Here is a 21,153-nt window from a genome sequence, read left to right as displayed (position 1 = left end):
TTAAGGTATTGTTGAGAGTTTCTAAGGATCATCCCTACATAGTTTTGTTTAATTGTAATTTACTTTTCAGGTATTTAGTTCATCAAATGTGGCTAGGTTAAGGAAAACTTTGTAAACTAGGTTAAAAGCCATTGTATTTCTTTGTGTGTGAGTCCTGAGTCATCTCTCCAAAGAACGTGTGTGATGTAGCCTTATCGTAGCAGTCTGATATTCTGATGAGATTTACATTATCAACATAATTTAAAGCCATATGCAAAGCTGTGGCCCAACCCATCCCTGCTCTTCATCTTTCAATGTTGAAATATTTGTCTTACACTCTATATATGTCTGTTTGTTTTGGTCAGACTGTTTGAATAGGAGTAGTACTATGTGTAGTCTGAGTATGTACTTACAATGTTTTTGCTTCGTATCTTGTCCTTTGCCTCTGCTCTATTCAGCTTTGACCTCTGTAATCAGGTTAGCTGCTTATATGTGTCTTCACATGCAACAACTATAGTGCCTGATAGAGACCTTTAAATAAAACACCTTTTGTGCTTAAACCTCTCACTCTTGTTTCACCCTTGACTATTTCAGTACAGGAGCAGACAGGAGTGGCCTGTATGAAGGCTACAGTATGTCCTTTCATCTGTCCTCTAGTCTTTCATTAAAATAATAAAATCCCATCATAATCTCAGAGTGACCTCACTGTGGACAAGAGGAAATCATGAATATCCAATGACTTAGTGAAGTAAGCTGACCCTTTGTGCCTCCATAACCCCTGTGCACAAAACTCACATTGTTATATATACCCTGTGTTTCCTGAAGTATTGCCTGTCATGCTAAAATCTTGACCAAAACCCCTCACAATAAAATATGTCTTAGTGGCTCTTCTCGCACAATCACACAATAGAGCAAACAGTCATTAAACTTGTAGGAAAAGGAGCATTACTTGTTCCTCTGACAGACTGCACTCTTCTGCCACAGTGCACACTGTTGTATTGCAGTATCACAGTCTATTTTGGAGTTGCTGTGTGGTTTACACGGGACAGACTTGAGCAGTGACAGGCTCCTGCTGCCCATTATGTGGGTTACCCACTTCTGTTCCGGACTCTCTGCCCTAGATCAATATGGAAATCTAAAGTTGAAAATTGGCTCCAACAAAACACAAAAAGTTTGGTGAGTTTACTGACAAAATGAGGACAGTTGCAGTTGCAGAATGTAAATGCACTAAATTGGCAAATTAGGTTAGTTGCTTATATATATTTTTTATTAAATCCAATTTAAATCCAATGACTACACAAATGAACACAAGTAAAAAAAAAAAAAACCTGATAGAGTAATGGCACTCAAAATGTTGTAAAAATTTAATCAATACTCTATATAAACAGTTAAATAATGGTATAATTGTTTCCCATTGTGTTTTTGACATTACAGAAGATTAACATTTTTCAAAGCATATATAAAACATTTTTGAATATAAAATAATCTGCATGTATATAATATTTTTCATTATATAAGAGAGTATTACATCAATATTTACATTCAGCAATATGTGTAGACTTAAATAAACAGCTTATACTTCACGTGGCAGTGAGAACATAAGTGCATCGTGTCAAAATGAATGCCACTTTTGTCAAACCATTTGACTAAAATTTAATTTGAATAGATTTGTTTCTTACTATAGCATTGCATCCAATCAGACAGTGTATGCTACAGGTCTTTCAATTGGTACTGCAAACCACATACAGTAGTATGTTTGGAAGAAACTGTCAGTGATCATTAGAATCACAGTCTTTATCTTCAGTTTAGTCTTTTAAACATCCAGTGTACATGAAATCTGTTGGAAAAAAGTTGAGCACATGACATAATTACCTAAATCAAAATGATACATACAGGAAATACATTAGTGTAACATACCTCTGCAGTATTCGGGGTTGTAGTTTTCATATATGGGGTACAGGGGGTTCTCCTGCTCACTGCGGTGCTTTCGGGCTCGAAGGACATCTCTCACACACTGGTGCAGGAAGGAATACTGACACTGCAAAACACAATACATAATACCATATATTATCTGTATATTCGATCTACTGTTATGAACATAATTAAAACTACTGACTTCCCAAATCCCAAAAGATAGTGCTTATATATGTGTTGTAACAACATACCTCTGTCTGAACCATGTGTTGACGGTGAAGCCGAAGGTCAAACACACATCCATACAAGTCTATGGTGCCTTTGGAGTCCAACTGCTGCAATACCCGATCCAGAGCAATGAAAGTCCCAGTTCGACCAACACCAGCACTAAACCAAACAAAATTAGAACATTTGCGATAAGTTAAAGGTGTAACTTTCCTGGTAGTGTTCAACAGCTGTTTCCATGAAAATGTTATTGCTTTGCCTGGGATGTTCCACAAATTAAACTTTTCTAACATGGAGAGAAGCATGCAACACTACCATGTCAAGTTACTGGTTTTGCAAGTATTTTTTGAGCAATAAGACATGCACATGCAGAATAAATGCTAGTTATATAGGTTTATCCCATTCCGTGGAATATTAAAGAAAGCTGTATCATCTCCAGTCAAAGTAGCAGACTATACACTTGTCACAATAAACAATAAACAATAATATTGAACTATAACTACTTCATTCCACTGACACAAAGCAGGACACTCTCAGTAAATTAGCTTATATACTGTATCATGAAAAGGCTTGAGCTACAACAAATAAATAGCAGAAGGAACCAATAATTAGCCATAGAGTTTTTTTCTACCCTCTATAGCTCAGACAAGTGGCAAACACACATGATAAATACTGAGCCCCAAAATATATTGTTCAAGCTTTTATATATTGAAGGATAAATCAATATAATAATTAGCATGACAGAGAGTGCAGTAGAGTGAAGTTATTTGTGGTCCCACCTGCAGTGAACAACAGTGGCTCCGGTGCTGGGAGATCTGTCCACATAATCTCTCACTGTGCGCACAAACTGGATGAGGGACTGTGTGCTCTCTGGAACTCCATGATCAGGCCAAACTGTGTAGTGAAAATGCCGCACCAACCGAGGATAACTGCAGCTGCTCTCCTGTGTCACAAACAGATTTCATTGACTTTGATTTCTTACACTTAGAATCAGACAAACTTTTCATCCACAAGGGAAATTATTTGGACACAGTAGCTCACACATCGTAATATAAAATAATAACAAAGAACAAAAATATAAATGGTAATGATACAGTCAAAATAAGTAGCAAATATAGCAAGGTGTCAAACAAGGCATAATTTGATAAATGCATATGTACAAGTCAAAATAAAACACAGAAATATAATGATGAAAAATTCAGTAGCTTATGGAGAAATCGTACCAATTATGTCATCCATCAAGAGTGTTTTACAGTTGAACTACTTTATTTGTATGAGGTTAAAGAACAGTGATCAGTACGCACACCCAAACATGTTGCGTCATTTGCAGCGTGTTGAACCCACACATCAACACACACTGAATGCCTCATATCACAGCTCTTAAAAAGGCTTTAACACAATTCTTTCTGTGTTATAAATTAGTTAGAGTTTTATCTGTAGATTACTTATAAAATAAGAGACACATTGTAAGGCTGTGAGAGGAGAGGAAAGGTGTTGGTTTGAAGAGGTTATAGTGAGTTTAGCTAGAGGCAAGTTTTTTGTCTTTCACAAAGCATAGACATAGACATGTACTCACAGCAGAAGTGCAAAATGCATGTGTTTTCAGACACGGTGCCAACTCAACAAACCCCAATTGTGGCGTGTGGCCGCCCACTTTGTGTTTGGCTCATAGAAAATAATGCAGCCAACAATTTTGCTACACACCAAAGTGTCCTAGTGTGTGTTGGCCTTAAAATAAATTTTTTAATACAATTTTTAATTATATTGTTTAGATTTTCTTTTTAAGTCAGTTCAAGCTGGGCTGGGGCCTCTATACACCAAGGTGTAATTCTTCATAGTAAAGAAGTTTTAATGCTTCATAATACAAAACTCATTGGTGTTGGTATCAGATTGATATTGCAATACTTGCCATAGAATTACTTGCTATTTGACTGAAATAAAAATTATATTGCCCGTCACTACCATATTGCCCGTCACTACCAATGTAGTCAATATATTTGCACAGTAGTGTAAATATATTGCAAGACCTGTAGTAGTTGACAAGAGGGTTAGACTGTTATACATTACCGAGGAGATCTTGAACTCTCTGATGGTCCACTCAGGCAGCACAGAGTCTGACATCAGCTGGATGACCAGGTCCCCATAGTACAGAGGCTCCCTGTCTGCAGGCCAGTACTGGTCACACTTCACCTGTAACACATATGTTACAACTCTAATTTCCCCAGAGATTTCAAATTATATTAGTGTTTTTGTGATAATAAAATAGTTGGCAATGCTGTCAAAAACTGTCATTTTAAAATGTAAAAAAACAACAACAAAAAAACATGTACTGTAATCAAGTTCAGTTCTACCCATATAATTGCAGTTTCCATGTTTCAAATGATGAACTACACTATCTCCTGCTCTGACTGTACAAAGCTCAGAGAGTATGCATATTGTTGTTTAGAACAACATTACAAGCTTTCAATTTGTGAAAAAGAAACTAGTAACTAATTCTAGCCATGTAACGATACTTTTACTGGAGGTCACATTTTTGTACTGTTTCCACCACTGGTAGTTGGTAATGTTAACAAAGGGACCAATGTAAAAAAAAAACAAAAAAAAAAACTGACCCGTCCTTTCTCCACACACTGCGTCACCATGACAATGTTGTAGACGCCATGTTCCCACACCATCCTCCAGAAGTCGTCTTTGGTGCCAGGCAGGGGGCCCTGGGTGGCAATGTACTCCCTGCGGTAGTTGTTACCCTGAAAAATGAGAGACAGTGAGTGTGTTGTGCACTTGTTTCTATGGGAAACATGTCTGAATGGTGCGTACCGGGATGTAGCTGGCATTAATGTAGTCTGAGCAAGGGTCATCCTCCAGATATGACAGCTTCACTCTGGTGGAATCATCTAAAGAGATGTCACAGTTTCTTTAGCTTTTTAGTACTATGCAAATGTTACAGGGAAGTCTGGAAAACAGCTATTTTGTATTTCATTTTAATACAAATTTTTGGGATTTAACACCAATCTGAAGAACTCATTAACAAACATTACAAGGTCCCTCCCACCTCTTCCCAGTTCTAACTATACTGACTGGCATATGTACTGTTATTATTTTCATAGTTGTCATTATTCTCATCATTGAGATTCTCCTTTCAATACACTGTTAAGAATATCTACATAACTATACATAATTACTCATTTATATAGCAAGGTAACTAAAAGTATTGTTGAAATCATATTTTATTCTTTGGTCAACTACATATCACAGATTTTTTTATTCATTAAATGTGTGATTTATAAGTGTTCAAATAGTAGCACACATGAAATAGATTGAAACATTATCTAAAGTTTAATTTAGCCTCTAGCATCAGTGCTTACAGGGTAGGATGTTGTTGTAACGGTTCTTCCCTCTATTCTCAGGCAGCCGTGACAGGTCCATGGTCTGGTTTCGACCCACATCTTTCAGATCCTAAATGGCAACATGCTCTGTTATTTAATGAAACAAGCCTGAGCTGCAGCTTATTTCAAATCAGAGTCACCTCAAACTCCTCTGACAGCAGATAGTTTGAATCAGCCTGAAGTTTATTCAAATGCGATTCAAAATGGTGGGCTTTGATTGGACTGAAACACAAAAGAGTCAGTTAAATGTTTGAAATTCAAAAGTTAAAGGGGCACTATGCCACCTTTCTAGTGGAATGTTCGTAACTGCTTGCATAGGTGTATTGCCTTGTCTGGAATATTCATTAGTGTTCATTTAAGATATTGGGAGTCAAGCAGGTGACATCAAAAACCAGGTTACAGGTCAGATCTGTGGAGATGTGATCCAACTCACAGTTAGAATCTATGTACTTTTGAGCAATAAAAATTCCTGTAATTGAATAAACATAATGTAAATAAGTTTAATGCCATACTGTCTTTGGAACTTCCAAGCAAAGCAATAATATCTCCAAGGAGACAAACCAATGACGGACCCTCCACCAGGAAGATTACATAATGCAGTTTTATATATATTATTGTTAAATACATACCTGGTGACTCTACGGTTACTGAAAGACAGAACATACACATTAATATCTACAAATCTCCATCAAAATAGTATAAACAATTATATAATAATGTTTGTATCATATGCATACCAATTATCATGTCATAACTCAACCCTCCAGGAGTGTTTTACACTACTGAGTGCTTTGTTTGTGTTTGGCTAATGGAGAGCAGTGAACATCTGCACCTTAATTATCCGAAGCTGTGGACTGTGGTGCTGAATGATGAGGTAATCTACCAGAGTGGACTTTATTGAAAACTAATATCTTACGCTCTCACTTAATAGACATAAGAGGTGTTGGAAACTAATCCTTCTCTATCATACACACAGAGGAAAATATAATTACAGATGGAGAGGCAGATTGGTCACACTCACCTCCGGACCCCCATATACATCCCTGAAGCTGGCACCTCTTTCCACATGCTCATCCGCACCACTGGGTTCTCCTGCACCGCCCTGCTACAAAAGAAGTCAACTTACAGACCACCTTTGATATAAATGTTAGGGTCAGACCAAAGCACTACTTCATTATTTGAAAAAAGAAAAGTGGGACTCAATGTTCAATCAAAGTTTTTGTTTTTGCTACTAAATTATGTGTGTATATATATATATATATATATATATATATATATATATATATATATATATATATATATATATATACACATATATATATTTATATATATTACATATACACACACACACATATACATATATATATTATATATATTTACACACACACACACACATATATACATATATACACACACACACATATATATATATATATGTATATATAATTTATTTATTTATTTTTATTTAGAATTTAGAGTTCAAATTCACCTCTGCCGTCTACTGGAAAAAACAAATAAACAACTTGCAAGTGATAGCTTTAAGTCCCCCAAGCACAGTCCATGTTAACAGCTCATTAAGCTGTAACTGGAGGAGGAGTTTAGGTGTTTAACCCACTTACCAAAAAAAAAAAAAGACATTTTTTTTTTTTAAAGTTCTAATGTAGATCTAGTACCCCTGAAATGTGTTATTCTTTTATCTTGAGCAACACATGGACAATGTAAAGCGTTGTAGAGTGGTTGCTTTGAGATTCACTATTTTCATCTGAACCAGAAGATGCCATACTTGACATCAGTTTTTGGCACTATGGATCTTGGTATAGAAAAATGGTGAGATAAAAACGTACACTTTTCGCAGCCTCTGTCTGTACATTAGAAGAGCTGCCACCGCCACCATGACACCAATCAAAAACATACCAGCACTCAATCCCTCCACAACTCCACCAAGAGGTTCTGTACCAAATACAAAATACATTAACACAGTTACTGATTAGGCATTTTAAAATGGTGTAGTGTTTATGGTTTCGGGCACTCACCAGCATGAGTCCTCAGGGGAGCAGACAGGTAAGTGTCAGTGAACAGTGGCTGGGGAAACTCTCTGTGGTTTTCATCAAACAGTCTGGTGAAAGCTCGAACACTCAACCTGAAAAATAAAATGGTAAACAATGAGTGCGATGAGAACTTTAACTCTTCCCTATCGGCAGAGGTGGGTAGGGCCACATTAACTTACATATTTTCATAAAGTTGTACTTCTCTGAGTAGTTTTCTGACATCATACTTTTACTCCTACTTTTCTGACACTGTAACAGTATTCTTATTTGAGAATAAGTTTTGAGTACGCCTACAGGTCAAAAAAAGCTTATGAAACCAATTATTTGAACATTTCTGTTTCTTGCCCAATACTTCAGATATGATGACTAACTTCAAATGATAAATCATTTGTTACATAAAGACAGTAACTCTTCCAGTTACCTTTACTTGAGTTGTAGTTTATCTTACTTATTTTTACTTGAGTAATATTATTATTTTTGGCTACTCTGCTTACCTCTGCCTATTGGAGAGTGTAGTAAGTTTTACCTATATGAAGTTTTAGGTTTCAGTGGACCATCGCAGAAGTCACCATAGCTGTCGCTCAATAAGAAGTCATCATCATGGTAGAGGTTGCAATTTCCCCCCAGCCGATCCCCTCCTGCTCCAAGATTCACCTCAACAACCTGCAAATTAGGTTATCAGTCTTTAAGTTATCACAACTACAGCAGGTGCAATTATGTGTTATTTGTAGTAAATACACACTTATTGTCTAAGCTGTAAAAGTTGATCAGAATTGATTAAATGCCTGGGCCTACCAAACAATAAGGTTTACAATTAAGAACAAAAATGTAAGTAGAAGTAGTGTTTATGAGAACTATCAATCAAATTCCACTGTCTATGGGAATGATTATATTAGTGTAAAAAAATGTAATCTGGTATCATTTGGTGAGTTATCTCTTGTATTTCTGTGAAGCCCTGACAGTTACATGAGTTGTACCTGTCCAGCAGAGGCCTCAGAGTCCTGTGGACAACGACTGGGGAAGTACGCACTCTGGTAGGCTCTGACTGATGAGTTATTGATGTAATCACGATAAGAGGGCATTGGGTGAAGCTGCTCTGGTTGCAGAATCTCATTGGCTGTGAAACAACAAGCGACCCAATGATGACCAAACTCAAATTTCTTTTAAGTCCTTTGACTCCTTTGGTTAATCAGAGCAGCACAGAATATAATGAAAGTGTTTACCATCAGATTCAGCCACAATGACAGCAAAGTACCGTATGGCTCCGTTGGCATCACTGAACCAGGAGCAGTTGAAACGAAACAAAATGGACGATGATGTGACTTTTGCAGACCTCTCGCTCACGTGGACAGTAGGAGCTGGGACTGGAGGCCCTGAGGGCAGGAGGTGTAACATTTGTATATTGCTCCTACAGTAATTACAATCTAATAAACTGCATCTATTTGTCATTTGCTGATCTCTGTGTATTCAGGGTCTGTTTAAACAAGAGTCTATTTAAACAGCTGGCTTAATCAACTAGAGAGGACTGTGGGTTCATTGATCGTTATTATCCTGTGGTCAACAATGGGTGTGGTGAGTCTGTCTTTGAAGTACATTAAACAGGGTTTAAGAATGACATATTAACACAAAGCTAAAATTGTGTGTGACAGTGTAAACTCACGGTCTATCATGGTGACAGTGGAGTGTGAGGCTGGTGCACTGGTCTGGCCTGCTGAAGACACTCGGACAGTAACAGAGTACTTCTTGTACGCATCCAAGTGGTCCAGGGTTACCGTGGTGACGCCCCCAGCCAACCGTAACGCAGAGGTCAGCTCCCTATTGTCATGGCGGCGACACTCAACATGATACGAGTCAAAGTCGGAGAGAGGAGGCACCCAGGAACAGGAGATCGAAGAGGAGGACAGAGGGAAGCAGTGGAGAGATCTCAGCTGTGATGGACCTGTACAGAATCCAAGGACACAAGGTGGTACTTGTATACATAATAAGCCCACATTAGAGGAAATGCTGCTGATAAGACCAAAGGAAGATCTTTAGGAGGAGGATACATCTTTAAGCACATGGATAAAGGCAAAAGGAGAATGTCATTTGTCAAAGAGATAAAAATCAACAGTTGTGTTTATTCCACCCTCTGAATCACTGGACCATCTGCAGTATACACTTTACTCACTATTTTGTTTCTGAATACTAGGATCTCATATTGACAAAATAAGCCATACCCTGTTTAAACCATGAATCACTTTTGCTTAATAACATCAAGTGTAATATTATGTATGAAAATAGTTAGTCAAATAACTGCACCCCATACTGTCAGAGTTGTGTGTCAGTTCTTAGCTGATATCTAAAACACTTTGTGACTTGAAAAAACACAGACTAAAGTAAAAAGTAGGTCATTCATATTTATAAGTGTGTGGCCTGAATTTTTATTCCTTTGGGTGATCAGTTTTACCCCGTAGCCAAAGCCTCGCAGCAAAACAGCAAGTGATTAAAAATACTCACAGATTTATATTAAAAACTGGCAGAAACTTTGTTCTCATTTCACTATTCAAATATTTTAATATGCTGCCACCTGGTGGTAAAACTACATACATGCTGACACAAAGTTATGTAAAATTAATTGTTTTAAACCAACAATATATGACAATAATGTATGCATATTAACAAGACAAGAATTAGCTACTTCTGATTCATTTGTTCAATGTAAAACTCCACCTACTTGTTCGAACGCTGTGCTGGATTGGCTGGCTCCGGGCCATAGATCCGTAACTCCCCCCACTCACAGTCACCAGGGAAAAATTGTACAGTCTTCCAGGAAACATCCCACTCACAATGGCCTCTGTCATGTGCACTGGGGTGACAGTCAGCTGGTCCGAAGGGGCCCACAGTAAACTGAAGTTACTGTAGTCACCATAAGTAGGGCCAGCCCAGGACAACAGTATGGTGTCATTTGTTGGTCCTTGTTTAACAGAGAGGTAGGTGGGAGGATCTGGGGCTGGTAAAACATAACAGCATTACAATGATATGAAAATGTATTAATAAAATTAATGTACTAATATGCCTTACAAGTTCGCCCCAAAGCAACAGCACTATTGATGAGTTCTCCGCTGTGTGTAAGGACCTCAGCTCGGTATAAATGACCAGGAACTAATCCTGAAAAAGTGTGCCTATTATGGTCTGCTGCCATTGTTTGATCACTGAGTGAGGCTCCATTTGAATCATAAAGAACCACCTTAAGAACCATGGAAAACATTTAGACATTTAGAGTCAAACTTGACACTGGGGTACTGGTATTTATAATCTTATTTTTGAGTAAGTACCTGGTAGCGACTCCTGCCCCCTTCCCCATGCTGCCAACTGACAGTGAGTTGGTCTGTATGTCCTGAACTCTGAACCTCCAGGAATGACACTGGAGCAGGAACTGCATCAGAAGAAAGTAAAAAGAGTTACAGTTTGACACTTGACAAATGAGTTAAATACAGTGACAAATGCACAGACCTGTTCTAGCCAGCACCGAGGAGTCACTGCTCATGCCCCTACTCAAGCTCAGCACCTGAAGTCGGTACAGACTTCCAGGAGAAAGACCCTCAAACGTACAGTTCTGTGAAGAGGGGGTCATCTTCTGTTGACCCACCAACTCATTTATGTCCTACACAAGACATAACATCTTACAGTCAAATCCCTTCCTTGGAAGAAGAATCTTAAAACAAACAATTCCCACCTCTGGTTTGTCCTCTGCAGCCTCCTGTCTATTGCTCTCAGGGACATGATAGAGGGACAGGTTATACATGTCAACATGACCATCTGATGGGCGCCAGGAGAAAGACAGGGAGGATGTATTGGCTGAGACCACTGTCAAGTTGCTAACAGCTGCTGGGCCTGTAACAAATATGATCAGGCCATATTTCATCTTTTCTTAAATTTGACAACAATAGTAAGGATTTTAATCTTACGTGTTTGCCCTTCAGCTGTTGCTTCAAGTGATGGGACACCACCGCTCAAAGTCACCACTCTCACTTTGTACCACTTTCCAGACGTCAGGTTCTCCAGTTGCTCACGGCGGCTCTCCATGGCAACAGTTCGATTGATGAGGACAGCGCTGTCCTGGTCCAGCAGCTGCAGCCTGTAGCTGTCAAATACTCCCTCTGGCCTCTCCCAGGAGACAGTGAGGCTGTGTGTCGTGTGGGCATTATCTGCCTGAAGAGCTGTCACTCGAGCAGGAGCTGCCATGATGAATAGCCATTGATTAATATAGATCAGATGATTATCATGTCTTATTTTATATAAGAAGGTCTTGTCTGTGTAAACAAAAACTCACCTGCTCTGCAGCGGGCTGTGCTGTTAGTGGTCAGCTTCCCGCTCTCTGACTGAACAGTGACGATGTAGAGTTGGCCTGGGATCAAGTCCACAAACTCCCTTGAGGAGACATGTTTTAGAACAGGGCGCCTGTCAATTAGGTCACTCTACCAAACATACAGATGAAGAAAAAGTGCATGACACATCACATTATTATTTAATTTGAGCACAACTACTTATAAGTTACCTCAGTAGAAAGAGAGACTATGTACATGTCTATGTCTCCAGGTGCAGGTGCCCAAGAGGCAATCAACGCTCCAAGAGTCTCTGTAAATGCTGGTGTTAAGTGGAGGTTCCTAACTGCACTGGGAACTGAAAAGAGATATGGGCCTCAGGTTGGCAAACTTGTGTTGGCATTAAGTAGAAAACTGAGATGCTTTACCTGTTCTCCCCTCAATAAACTGTGCTCTTTGGTATGGCCCACTGAATGTGGATAGCACTATCTTATACAGTCGGCCTGAAGTCAGAGATGTCAGCCTGTGACTCCGCACAGTACTGCCCAATGTGACCGGTGGAAAAACTTGAGTGTCATTAAAGAGCAATGTAACCTATGAGCAGAAAACATTTGGTCATCATTGCATTACATTTAGGTCATCAGGTTCATGCTTTTTAAGTCACCTCATAGTGGTCCACATCTCCAGGAGCAGGGCTCCAAGTGACAGTCAGATCATCCGTCCCTGCACTAACCACAGACAGATTGCCCACTGCAGCTGGAACTAAAAAAGAGACAATTTCTAAGATTCAGTGATGAGGAGCTAAGAGTTTGTGAAGTCTTTCAGACTGACAGGTGCGTCCATCAGTGGAGACGGTGCTGACATAGTCTCCACTCCATGTTTCCACAGTGACAGTGTAAAGTCGTCCTGGCTTCAGAAAGGTGAAGACACATTCATTGTGTCCTGCAGGAACGCTCTTGTTTTGTAACACACTGTTGTTGTACAGGATTCGAACCATATAATAATCAAGATCACCAGCAGCATGGCGCCAGTAAACCTATAAAAGGTCACGATAATAATATATCACTATGTACTTTTGACAAGTTATTGATATTTTTTTTGAAAATAAATAACCACCTTAAGGAAGTCATCTCGTCCAGAGTGAACAGCTGTTGGGTTTTGCACAGTTGCCGGCTCTAAGAAACAACAACATAATTTTTAGAAAATAACAAACAGACTATATTCCCCAAACACAGTGCAGTGGCTTACGGGTTCGAGCCTGCACAGTTGTAGCATTCTCCAAACTGCCGCTTCGTGTCACTATGACAACAGAATAAAGCCGCCCAGCCACCAGCGAGCTGAAGGAGCACTCTGGGGTGGAGGAGCGGGACACTGCCAGAGTGTGAACGGTCCGACTGCCATCCTGAAGACGCACAAGATAACTGTCCACTGCCCCTGCTGCTGGTCGCCATGACACCTGAAGCGCATCTGACCTCCCACCATTGGAAGTGGTTATCTCAGTTACAGATGCTGGGACTGAGACAAAATGAAGTTAATTATTAACTTAACACTACTAGTAATTATTAGACACAATAGCTTTGAAGTTAGTCAGCTGTAACAAATATCACAATTACCGATTGACTTACTTAAATAAGTCATTTTTGTTTTGTATAATTAAAATCTGTTCAAGATGTTCACACAGACATAAATACAGTCTGCCCTGAAAATAAATGGGACATTTAGTGAAACACAATAGGCACTGGAGCAGGAAGCTGTGTGTGAGTCCACAGGAAGTCTTTGAGTGGTGCTTTGGGAGGGTCTGCGTGTCTGGAACATTCCATACGACAGTTTTGGCATTTCGGCCATTGTTTTACGACCCGTCTGATCTTATCACCCTTCAACCCAACTGCAACTTTTAAATGTTACGAAACTATTATTCTGTTGCTAAATACAAACTTGTTCACAACTTAATTATAAATACTACATTACAAACTACTACTAATGTAAAAGGCCCAAATAACCCTCTTTTTAAACAAATATAAAATAAAATTTATTTCATTATTTTATCTTATTTTACAAACATCCAGGACAGTTTGTTTGTGCTAAGAAAATCAAAGACGGCTGACTGGCTGACCTGTTCGTGCCTCCAGGTTTCTTGGTTTGGACTGTACTCCTCCACTGACTGTGACAGCCTGCAGCCTGTACAGAGTGCCTGGAGTCAGCTCGGACAGCACCAAGGAGAAAGAACCCTCTGGAAGACTGTAGTTCTGCACAACATTACTGTTAAAGAGATTAAAACTGTTTAAGAGACATTTTGTAATCAAATATGTTTATTAATACATTTGATACAGACCTGTCCTGTTGCAGGGTTAGCATGTATGACTCAACATCTCCAGGTGGTTTTTCCCATAATACCTGGAGTCTGTTCACTCCTGCGCTGCTCAAGATCATCTTCGTCAATGACATGGGCACTGATGATGAGATAGTTTTGGCATACAGAGGCCTTATAGCGTACGTTTATTCCATTCATCAAGTATATATTTTCTTATATAAGTACACACCTGTCTGCCCTTCTACAGACACTGAGCTGTTCTCCGTGCCGCTTCTGGATACCACAGTGATAGTGTAGTGCCTCCCAGGAGTCAGCACGTTAAAGGTGCACTCTCTCATACTGGCCTGCACCTTGCGAGTGGCCACAGTTACATTATCTATGACATAGGAAGTCATGAAGTCAAATATGGCATTTCTTTGATATTAAGATTTGATGAAAATGTTACCATGGGAAATAATCAGGAAGTAACTGTCTCGTGATCCAGATGGATGGCTCCACATGGCACTAAGAGATGTTTCATCAGCATGACGAATATGCAGGTCCAACACTGGAGCAGGGGCTGCAGTAAGAGAAATAATGAATCCTAAAATATTTCGTAACAAAATGCTTAAACAAAATTGCACTCCTGACATTGTAACTTTCTGTGGAGTATAGGCTACAGTCAAAAACAAAAACAAAAATAAAAGCAGTTGGATTTATGCTTTCAGTTATTACACTTGCAACTTACTGACCTGACAATCCCTCACAGGCCTTTTCAGCATACAGTTCTCCAATCTCTACCCTCAAAAGGCCTTTGTAAAGTCTCCCCGGGGTAAGACTAGTCCCAGGGATGGTGAAATTTACAGCCTCCCTGTTGACAGTAGTGTTGATGAGCTGCTGGGTTCCATCAAACAAGAAAAGCCTGTAGCCATCCCAGGAGCCATGAGGGGCAGACCAGGACATTAAGAGGCCCCCATCCGAGGAAGGAGACAGGGCTAATTCAGATACTGCTTCTGGGACTAAGGATAAAAGGTATTAGCAAAGAGATACAACAATAATATAACACAGTGCATAAGAGATGAGCCACTCACTCATTGTGAGTGAAATTTCTGATTGGTTTGACAGTCCTTGGCTTGTTGACACCACTGTTATCTTATAACTGGACCCTGGAGTTAGGTTATGGATGTTGACCTGTGTGGCATTAGGGGGGAGATGTGTCTCCCAAACTCTGGTGTCACTGGTGAAGAAGGTGATGATGAGAGCATCCAAATCCCCCTCAGGCTGTTGCCATGATAGCAACAGGCTCGTGCTGTTCCTGTCATCAAGTGTGATGTTGGAAACTGCAGCAGGAACTAAGAAGAAACACAATATGAAAAAGAACCTTTGAGACATGTAACCCTATTAAATTTGATAACCCTTTACCTGTTTGGGCTTCAATAGATGTGCTGTTCTGCAACCCTCCAGACTCTGTAACCATTGTAATGTTGTACTCTCGTCCTGGCACCAGGTTTTTGAGTATATGTTGCATTGCTGTGCTTTCCAGTGTTTCATTTCCTATGAGACCTATGCAAATAAAACAACTTCTTAGATTAGTTTATTATTTGTAATGACCACTTAAGACTAATAGACTGAAGCATATGCTTGATACTATTGTGCTCATTTCAACTGTGCCCTTTGAACTTCGATGATAGTGATGTAGGGCTGTCCGATGTGATGTCTAACCAAGTGTTGCCGATAGGATGTAGCCTACCTGACAAGTGTGCGGAGTGTGGATGCTCCCAGAGCAGCAGCCTGTAGCGCTGTGTCCGGCCCGGTCCTGCCTGCCATGAGAGGCCCAAGCTCCGCGTGGAGCTGAAGCTGAGTGCCAGCCCAATGACCGCTGATGGGCCTAATAAAAGAAACAAACTCCATAACGTGTCTTGCAGGCCTACTCGGCAGAAACATAAAACAGTAGGGGCAAAATACTTTTGAAATGGTCTTAGCGTATTAATCTGCGTGCAATTCAGTTTAGTCGGTCGTGAATTGGTTGACATTCGTTTTTGGCCCAATTTTATGCCCAATTAGCGGTGGCTAAGCGAAGACTAGGGTTACCACTGCTACGTGCTTTTGCTAAACGGACTTGTGCCACTATATAACTACAGCCTATTATTATCGTATATTGGGTATTTTTAGTGAACTGTCGGTTATGAAGGTCGTTGAGTACCTAAAGCTCTATATGCGTATTAAGGTTTCATAAGCCACCCTTAGTAATAAACCTCCTGATGTTTGTGAATATGTGTAAATCATAACAGAGTTCCCTGCTTCTTGATGGCCTTGTGTGATGTAAAATGTATGCGCGGCCTATAGAAAGGTTTAGTCATTTCACTGTGAACTGTGTATCTCTGTCTTTTAGATGATCCAGAGCTGTCCATACCATCCTGTGGCCATCGCCTTAACGTTTAGTGGACAACAAGAACAGGGACTGCAGCATAACTATATGTGCAGATTATTTGGCCTGGAATATAGATTGGAAGAGTGTCTAGCAACAAGGATCAATTCATAATATAGATATATGTTAATGTCAGGGTTTGGTTTGCCTGTCTGATGTGATCTCTCCATTGGTTACAAACACAAATCTGGCGAGTGAAAGGTCAATGTAGCCAACATGCTGGTCAGATAAGGGGTCAAACACAAAGTAAAAAAAGCCCAGAGCAGAATGTGGAGCTGCGGAGAAGGTTAGTATGGGGGGGCTGCAGTACCACCCCGTTTCCTAAGCACACACACACCCTTCCCACTGCTTCCCACAGAACAAAGAAACAAAGGAGGCAGGAAATGAACCCTGAGCTCGGCCGCGTTGGAAATACACACTGAAGGCCCAACTTCTGTTCTGGACACAGGCCAGCCCTAACACACACAGACTGTATATGCTATTAGCGGTCTATCAGTCGCTCCCAGCAGGGTCACTGTTCCTGTGGCTAATCACTGAACTGCAGAGAGGAAAGCTCCATGATATTAACTCAGACACAGACAGACCACTGTTCTTTAAATCATAACACACAGAGAAATTGTAATAGCATATAGTTAGGATCCAGTAGTCAATGAAGAACTCAGTTTTGTTGCTTAAGTAAAAGTAGATACAGGGGCAAAAGATTACTTCTAGTAAAAGTATCACATAAAAATCTACTGAGTATCTGTTGAAGAATGTACTTTAAGAGTAAAAAGTAACAGCATTTTGACCAATTAATGCCTCAAATGTAGTGATTTTTATAAAGAATTTAGGTGATTTTAAGTAATTCAAATGAAATGTGCTAAAATTAAGTCAGTAAGTCTCAAACTATAAAAAAGTACTTTTTACTTTTCAGTTCAGATCTAAAAATGTAGTGGAGTAGAAAGTAAAGATACGTGCTTTCAAGTGTAATGAAGTAAAGTAAAAAGTATCCACTGTAAAAAAAAAAAAAAAAAAAAATACAGATAGCAAAAAATTTTACTTAAGTATTTGACTTTTACTTTTGTACTTTGTTACTTTCCACCAGTGGTAGCATCAATGTAATGGTGGGGTGTTTTCTAAAAAAAAAAGTGGGATGAGAAAAGTGCATAACCCAAAGGGAGGCAGATGGTCACTCTTCATCCTTCTGTTGTGTCATAATGGGAATTGCAGTTAAACCACTGTGACTATATCATTCAGGTACCATATCAGAAAGGTTAAAGGTCCTATATTAGACAAAATTGATTCTTGTGAGCTTTAAGCCTTAAGCTTTCTGATCTACCTGATAATGTTGTTACCTCAAGAAAAACATACCCAGAGTTGTGTTTTGTTTCATTCACACATTTGAGTAATCCTGGTTTATTAATCTGTCTACATCCCCCAAAGATCAAAATCTTCTCTTCCACCTTCTGGTAGTTTTCAAGTTAACTTCCAAAAAGTTATAGAGATTGGCAATTCAAGGGCAGAATTATTAGTAAATTATTCTACTGAAGCACTTTCTTTCACAACTGAACACTTCCCGTATTACCACATGACATCAAAAGGTGGAACAGAGTGCTTTTTTGCTTGAGAGAACTCAGCCTAAGTGTGCAGGAATTGTGTGTTTAACGTATGAATGAAACAAAACACACTCCGGGTATGTTTGTGATGGGGAAACAACATTATAACATAGATTAAAAAATCTTATAATATGGGCCCTTTAAAAGCAAAATATCGGTATCCATTAGGATGGATGCAAAAGAAAGCTTGCCATATCACAGTCCTGATTTGGATGTAGTGGTATTTGAAAAGCCAATCTGCCCTATTGTTACCATAGTCATAATATGTTGCTGTCTGATCACTTACTGGTGTGGATGGTGACGTTGTGCACCTGCCAGTCTCTCTGTGAGTGGATTTGCAGCTGATAGGCGGTGCCAGGCTCCAGGTGCTCCATACGACAGGTAAAAACTGCTCCTTCATTGTTCTTTCCATTGTTATCACCCAGTTCATTTGTTGCCAGATAATCATGTTTTAACTCCTCACTTTTATTGTTTGTTCGTTCTTCGTTTTTGCTTTTTATCTGATTATTCTCTAACTGATTGCCCTCTATAGTCTTTATGCACTCAACGCCATCAATTTCAGCTTCTTGAGATGAGATTATGAAGAAACAGTCTTGTCCAGTTGTGGTGAGCGTGAGTGAAATGTAGTCCAGTCCTGAATCTTTTCTGAACACATCAAATACACATTGCCCCTCGGACCCTTCTGTGTGAATGAGGTTGACCCAGGTCTATAATGGAGAGACACAGTTAGTTCACCAATCTGTGACATTTATTTTAAGTAGTAAAACTCACAGTAGTAGACAGCAGATTTTAAACATGCCCAGCTCTTCAATAGTTTGTTTAAATCTAAACAGATATAAGCCATCTTTTTGTGTGGTATGCGAGTAGTTGTGAGTATAGTATAGAGATTTAGATAGAGATATTTGCGTCTATATAATGGCTCATCTTGATAATAACAAAGGGATAAAGCATACTGTATTACATTAATTTGTCTAAACTCTCTTTCTGTTGCCATGGATGGAGTTTCTTCATCTTGATTCATAAGTTTAAAGGTTAACAAACTCACTTGGAGCAGCAGGAGGGTCCACAGCCTGCGCAGTCTGTTATCAGCTTTACATTTGAGCATGTTGATCCTTCAGATTCGCACACAAAGCACACATCACCATAATCCTGAGGTACAGACAGTTCCCTGAGATAAGATTCACAGACAGCAGAAGTACACCCTGTTTTCTTCTTCAGCTAATCCAGAAAGGTTTTCTTAAAAATTAAAACAAAGAAGCCTTCTTAGTTTTTAAGTTTGTACAGTCCCCAGAAACAGATTATTCCTGTTATTCCAGTTTTCCAGTCTCATAAAGTCTTCTCAAGGTCTGCCGTGCATCCTCAACTCAAACTTCTCAGTCCTTTGGCTCAGTCTTTGTCCCCTAACAGTGTAGCCCTCTTCCTGTCTTTCTCTTTCTGCTTATTGGTCAGGCTCTTTAGTGTCAAAGCTGGGAGTCTCTAACAGACTTCCTCAATCAAACCAACAGTTTTGTGAGTCAGAGTAAAGGAATGAGTACCCACATTGGACCAGATCTATAAATAGATGTCTAGCCCACCTATTTGCAACAACCAGGGCAGTTTAATGCCATATAGAAGCAACAAGAATGTTATGGTGGAAAATTCAAGGACATATTGTTCAACATGGGTGTTCGGATGATATATTCTGAGATGAAAAGTAAACTCAAACTGAAGGTTCACCAAATTGGTATATGTGTAGTATCTACCCCCCACTGTGTCACATTAGTTCAGAGGGTAAACTTCTCAGAGCCCGGAGATCTAAATCAAGAGAATCTGAAACATTGGTATTGTTAATTTAATTGATTGCAATATATATAAGGGTCCGGTCAAGAGGTAACGGAGGGAAACAGGGGCAGATTTTTTACATTCAAATAGCTCTTATTCAGAAACTAGAGGGACTATTGAAATAAGTAAGGTATCAGAATGTAGGAAAGAGTTAACACTCCAACAGGGTAAAGTTAACCCTGTGATATTCTTTCAAGTTGTTGACAAAAAATTTTAAAAACTCATGTCGGTAACGGAGGGAATGAAATATGCAATACTTTTTGGGCAATAAATACAAACAGCGATAACTACCGGTTGTCACTTACATATCCTTAACAAACTGGTTTGAATATTTGCTTCATATAGTTTTCTACCATATGGTACAAGATTAGGTTGAAAAACCTAATGAGATTTTTTATTAAGAAAGGTCATGGTAACGGAGGGAAAAGTAACAGAGAGAAAATTGTGCAAGCAAGTAGAAGGTGCATGACTGCATAATTTGTCAGCTTTTTTTTTCTTTAATATTATTTCAAAATGAAAGGTAACTATTTCTATAAAATATGTCAGTCCTTCCAAGCAATTTTTTATCATTTTAAATACATAAAAAAAATAAATAAATCATGTACCTTCATCAACAGTTCAAAGATCGAATAACACAAGATATGATGAAATACATCCATTTATTTACATGATTTGCAGGTCTTTAAAATTTGGGAAATAATTTTTGTTCCATGTTGCATACATGGTCTGTTTAAAATGTATGTAACTTTAGAACCAAAAATGGTACAGAAAAAAGGTAAACAGTTTCATAAACTAGAGTACATATGCTATCTGTTGAATACATTTTTATATCAGATGCATTAACATTAATTTTTGGCCTTGCTGTATACTTCTGCTTGACCAGGCACATAAGTCATTTCCATCTGAAGTCGTGTCAAGAGTCATGAGTCTTTCCCCCAAGCAAGGTACTGTGCATGTTTAACTTAAGTTAGTGAACAATAAGAGAACATTTTAACTATACACAACAATCTTGCATTGAGAATCTTTTACATTTCTGTTGGGATGCTGTGACACTATGTATGTGTTATATCTATGTGTTACAGTAACTCAACATCTTATCTATAGTTCCAGGAACAATTTGATATTTTATGCCAGTTTCTTTTAGTTTTCAGTACATGCCCTTT

General features: G+C 39.0%; 1 protein-coding gene across 2 annotated transcripts; it reads right to left on the bottom strand.

Annotated features, from left to right (window-relative positions):
* Positions 1-1,331: 1,331 nt before the first annotated feature.
* On the bottom strand, positions 1,332-19,586 carry ptprb (protein tyrosine phosphatase receptor type b). 2 transcript variants are annotated; one of them, XM_020926325.2, is made up of 40 exons: positions 19,215-19,586; positions 18,456-18,876; positions 15,897-16,034; positions 15,569-15,709; positions 15,238-15,498; positions 14,899-15,165; positions 14,613-14,726; positions 14,397-14,543; positions 14,189-14,306; positions 13,970-14,115; positions 13,105-13,371; positions 12,973-13,031; positions 12,688-12,892; positions 12,521-12,618; positions 12,285-12,450; positions 12,090-12,214; positions 11,865-12,009; positions 11,500-11,769; positions 11,268-11,425; positions 11,045-11,195; positions 10,867-10,967; positions 10,613-10,778; positions 10,266-10,541; positions 9,213-9,491; positions 8,776-8,925; positions 8,530-8,669; positions 8,079-8,215; positions 7,538-7,644; positions 7,349-7,454; positions 6,526-6,609; positions 6,134-6,151; positions 5,645-5,726; positions 5,484-5,574; positions 4,936-5,012; positions 4,731-4,865; positions 4,186-4,308; positions 2,898-3,061; positions 2,145-2,280; positions 1,897-2,017; positions 1,332-1,816 (listed from the first exon to the last, which is right to left on the bottom strand). In XM_020926325.2, exons 1-40 carry the CDS (start codon positions 19,272-19,274, stop codon positions 1,785-1,787), a joined length of 5,982 nt encoding a protein of 1,993 aa, XP_020781984.1. In that variant the 5' UTR covers positions 19,275-19,586; the 3' UTR covers positions 1,332-1,784. The 2 variants fall into 2 exon arrangements, with proteins under 2 accessions (XP_020781984.1, XP_020781985.1); XM_020926326.2 differs by having other exon boundaries at positions 6,526-6,606.
* Between the last annotated feature and the right edge of the window lie 1,567 nt (positions 19,587-21,153).

This window comes from Boleophthalmus pectinirostris, unplaced genomic scaffold (assembly GCF_026225935.1).
Source record: "Boleophthalmus pectinirostris isolate CB_2022bp ecotype Guang Dong unplaced genomic scaffold, ASM2622593v1 HiC_scaffold_18, whole genome shotgun sequence".
Classification (NCBI taxonomy): domain Eukaryota; kingdom Metazoa; phylum Chordata; class Actinopteri; order Gobiiformes; family Gobiidae; genus Boleophthalmus; species Boleophthalmus pectinirostris.
This window is presented reverse-complemented; position numbering and strand designations above follow the sequence as displayed.

What these genes read in the sequence shown, in the direction of transcription:
- ptprb (XM_020926325.2), bottom strand. Translation starts at nt 19,274, where the DNA reads ATGCTCAAATGTAAAGCTGATAACAGACTGCGCAGGCTGTGGACCCTC. An exon ending in CCAGCACAGCGTTCGAACAA is followed by an intron (nt 9,492 to 10,265) that starts GTAGGTGGAGTT and finishes GATTCTGTACAG; the next exon opens with GTCCATCACAGCTGAGATCT. An exon ending in GAGAGTTCAAGATCTCCTCG is followed by an intron (nt 3,062 to 4,185) that starts GTAATGTATAAC and finishes TTTGTGACACAG; the next exon opens with GAGAGCAGCTGCAGTTATCC.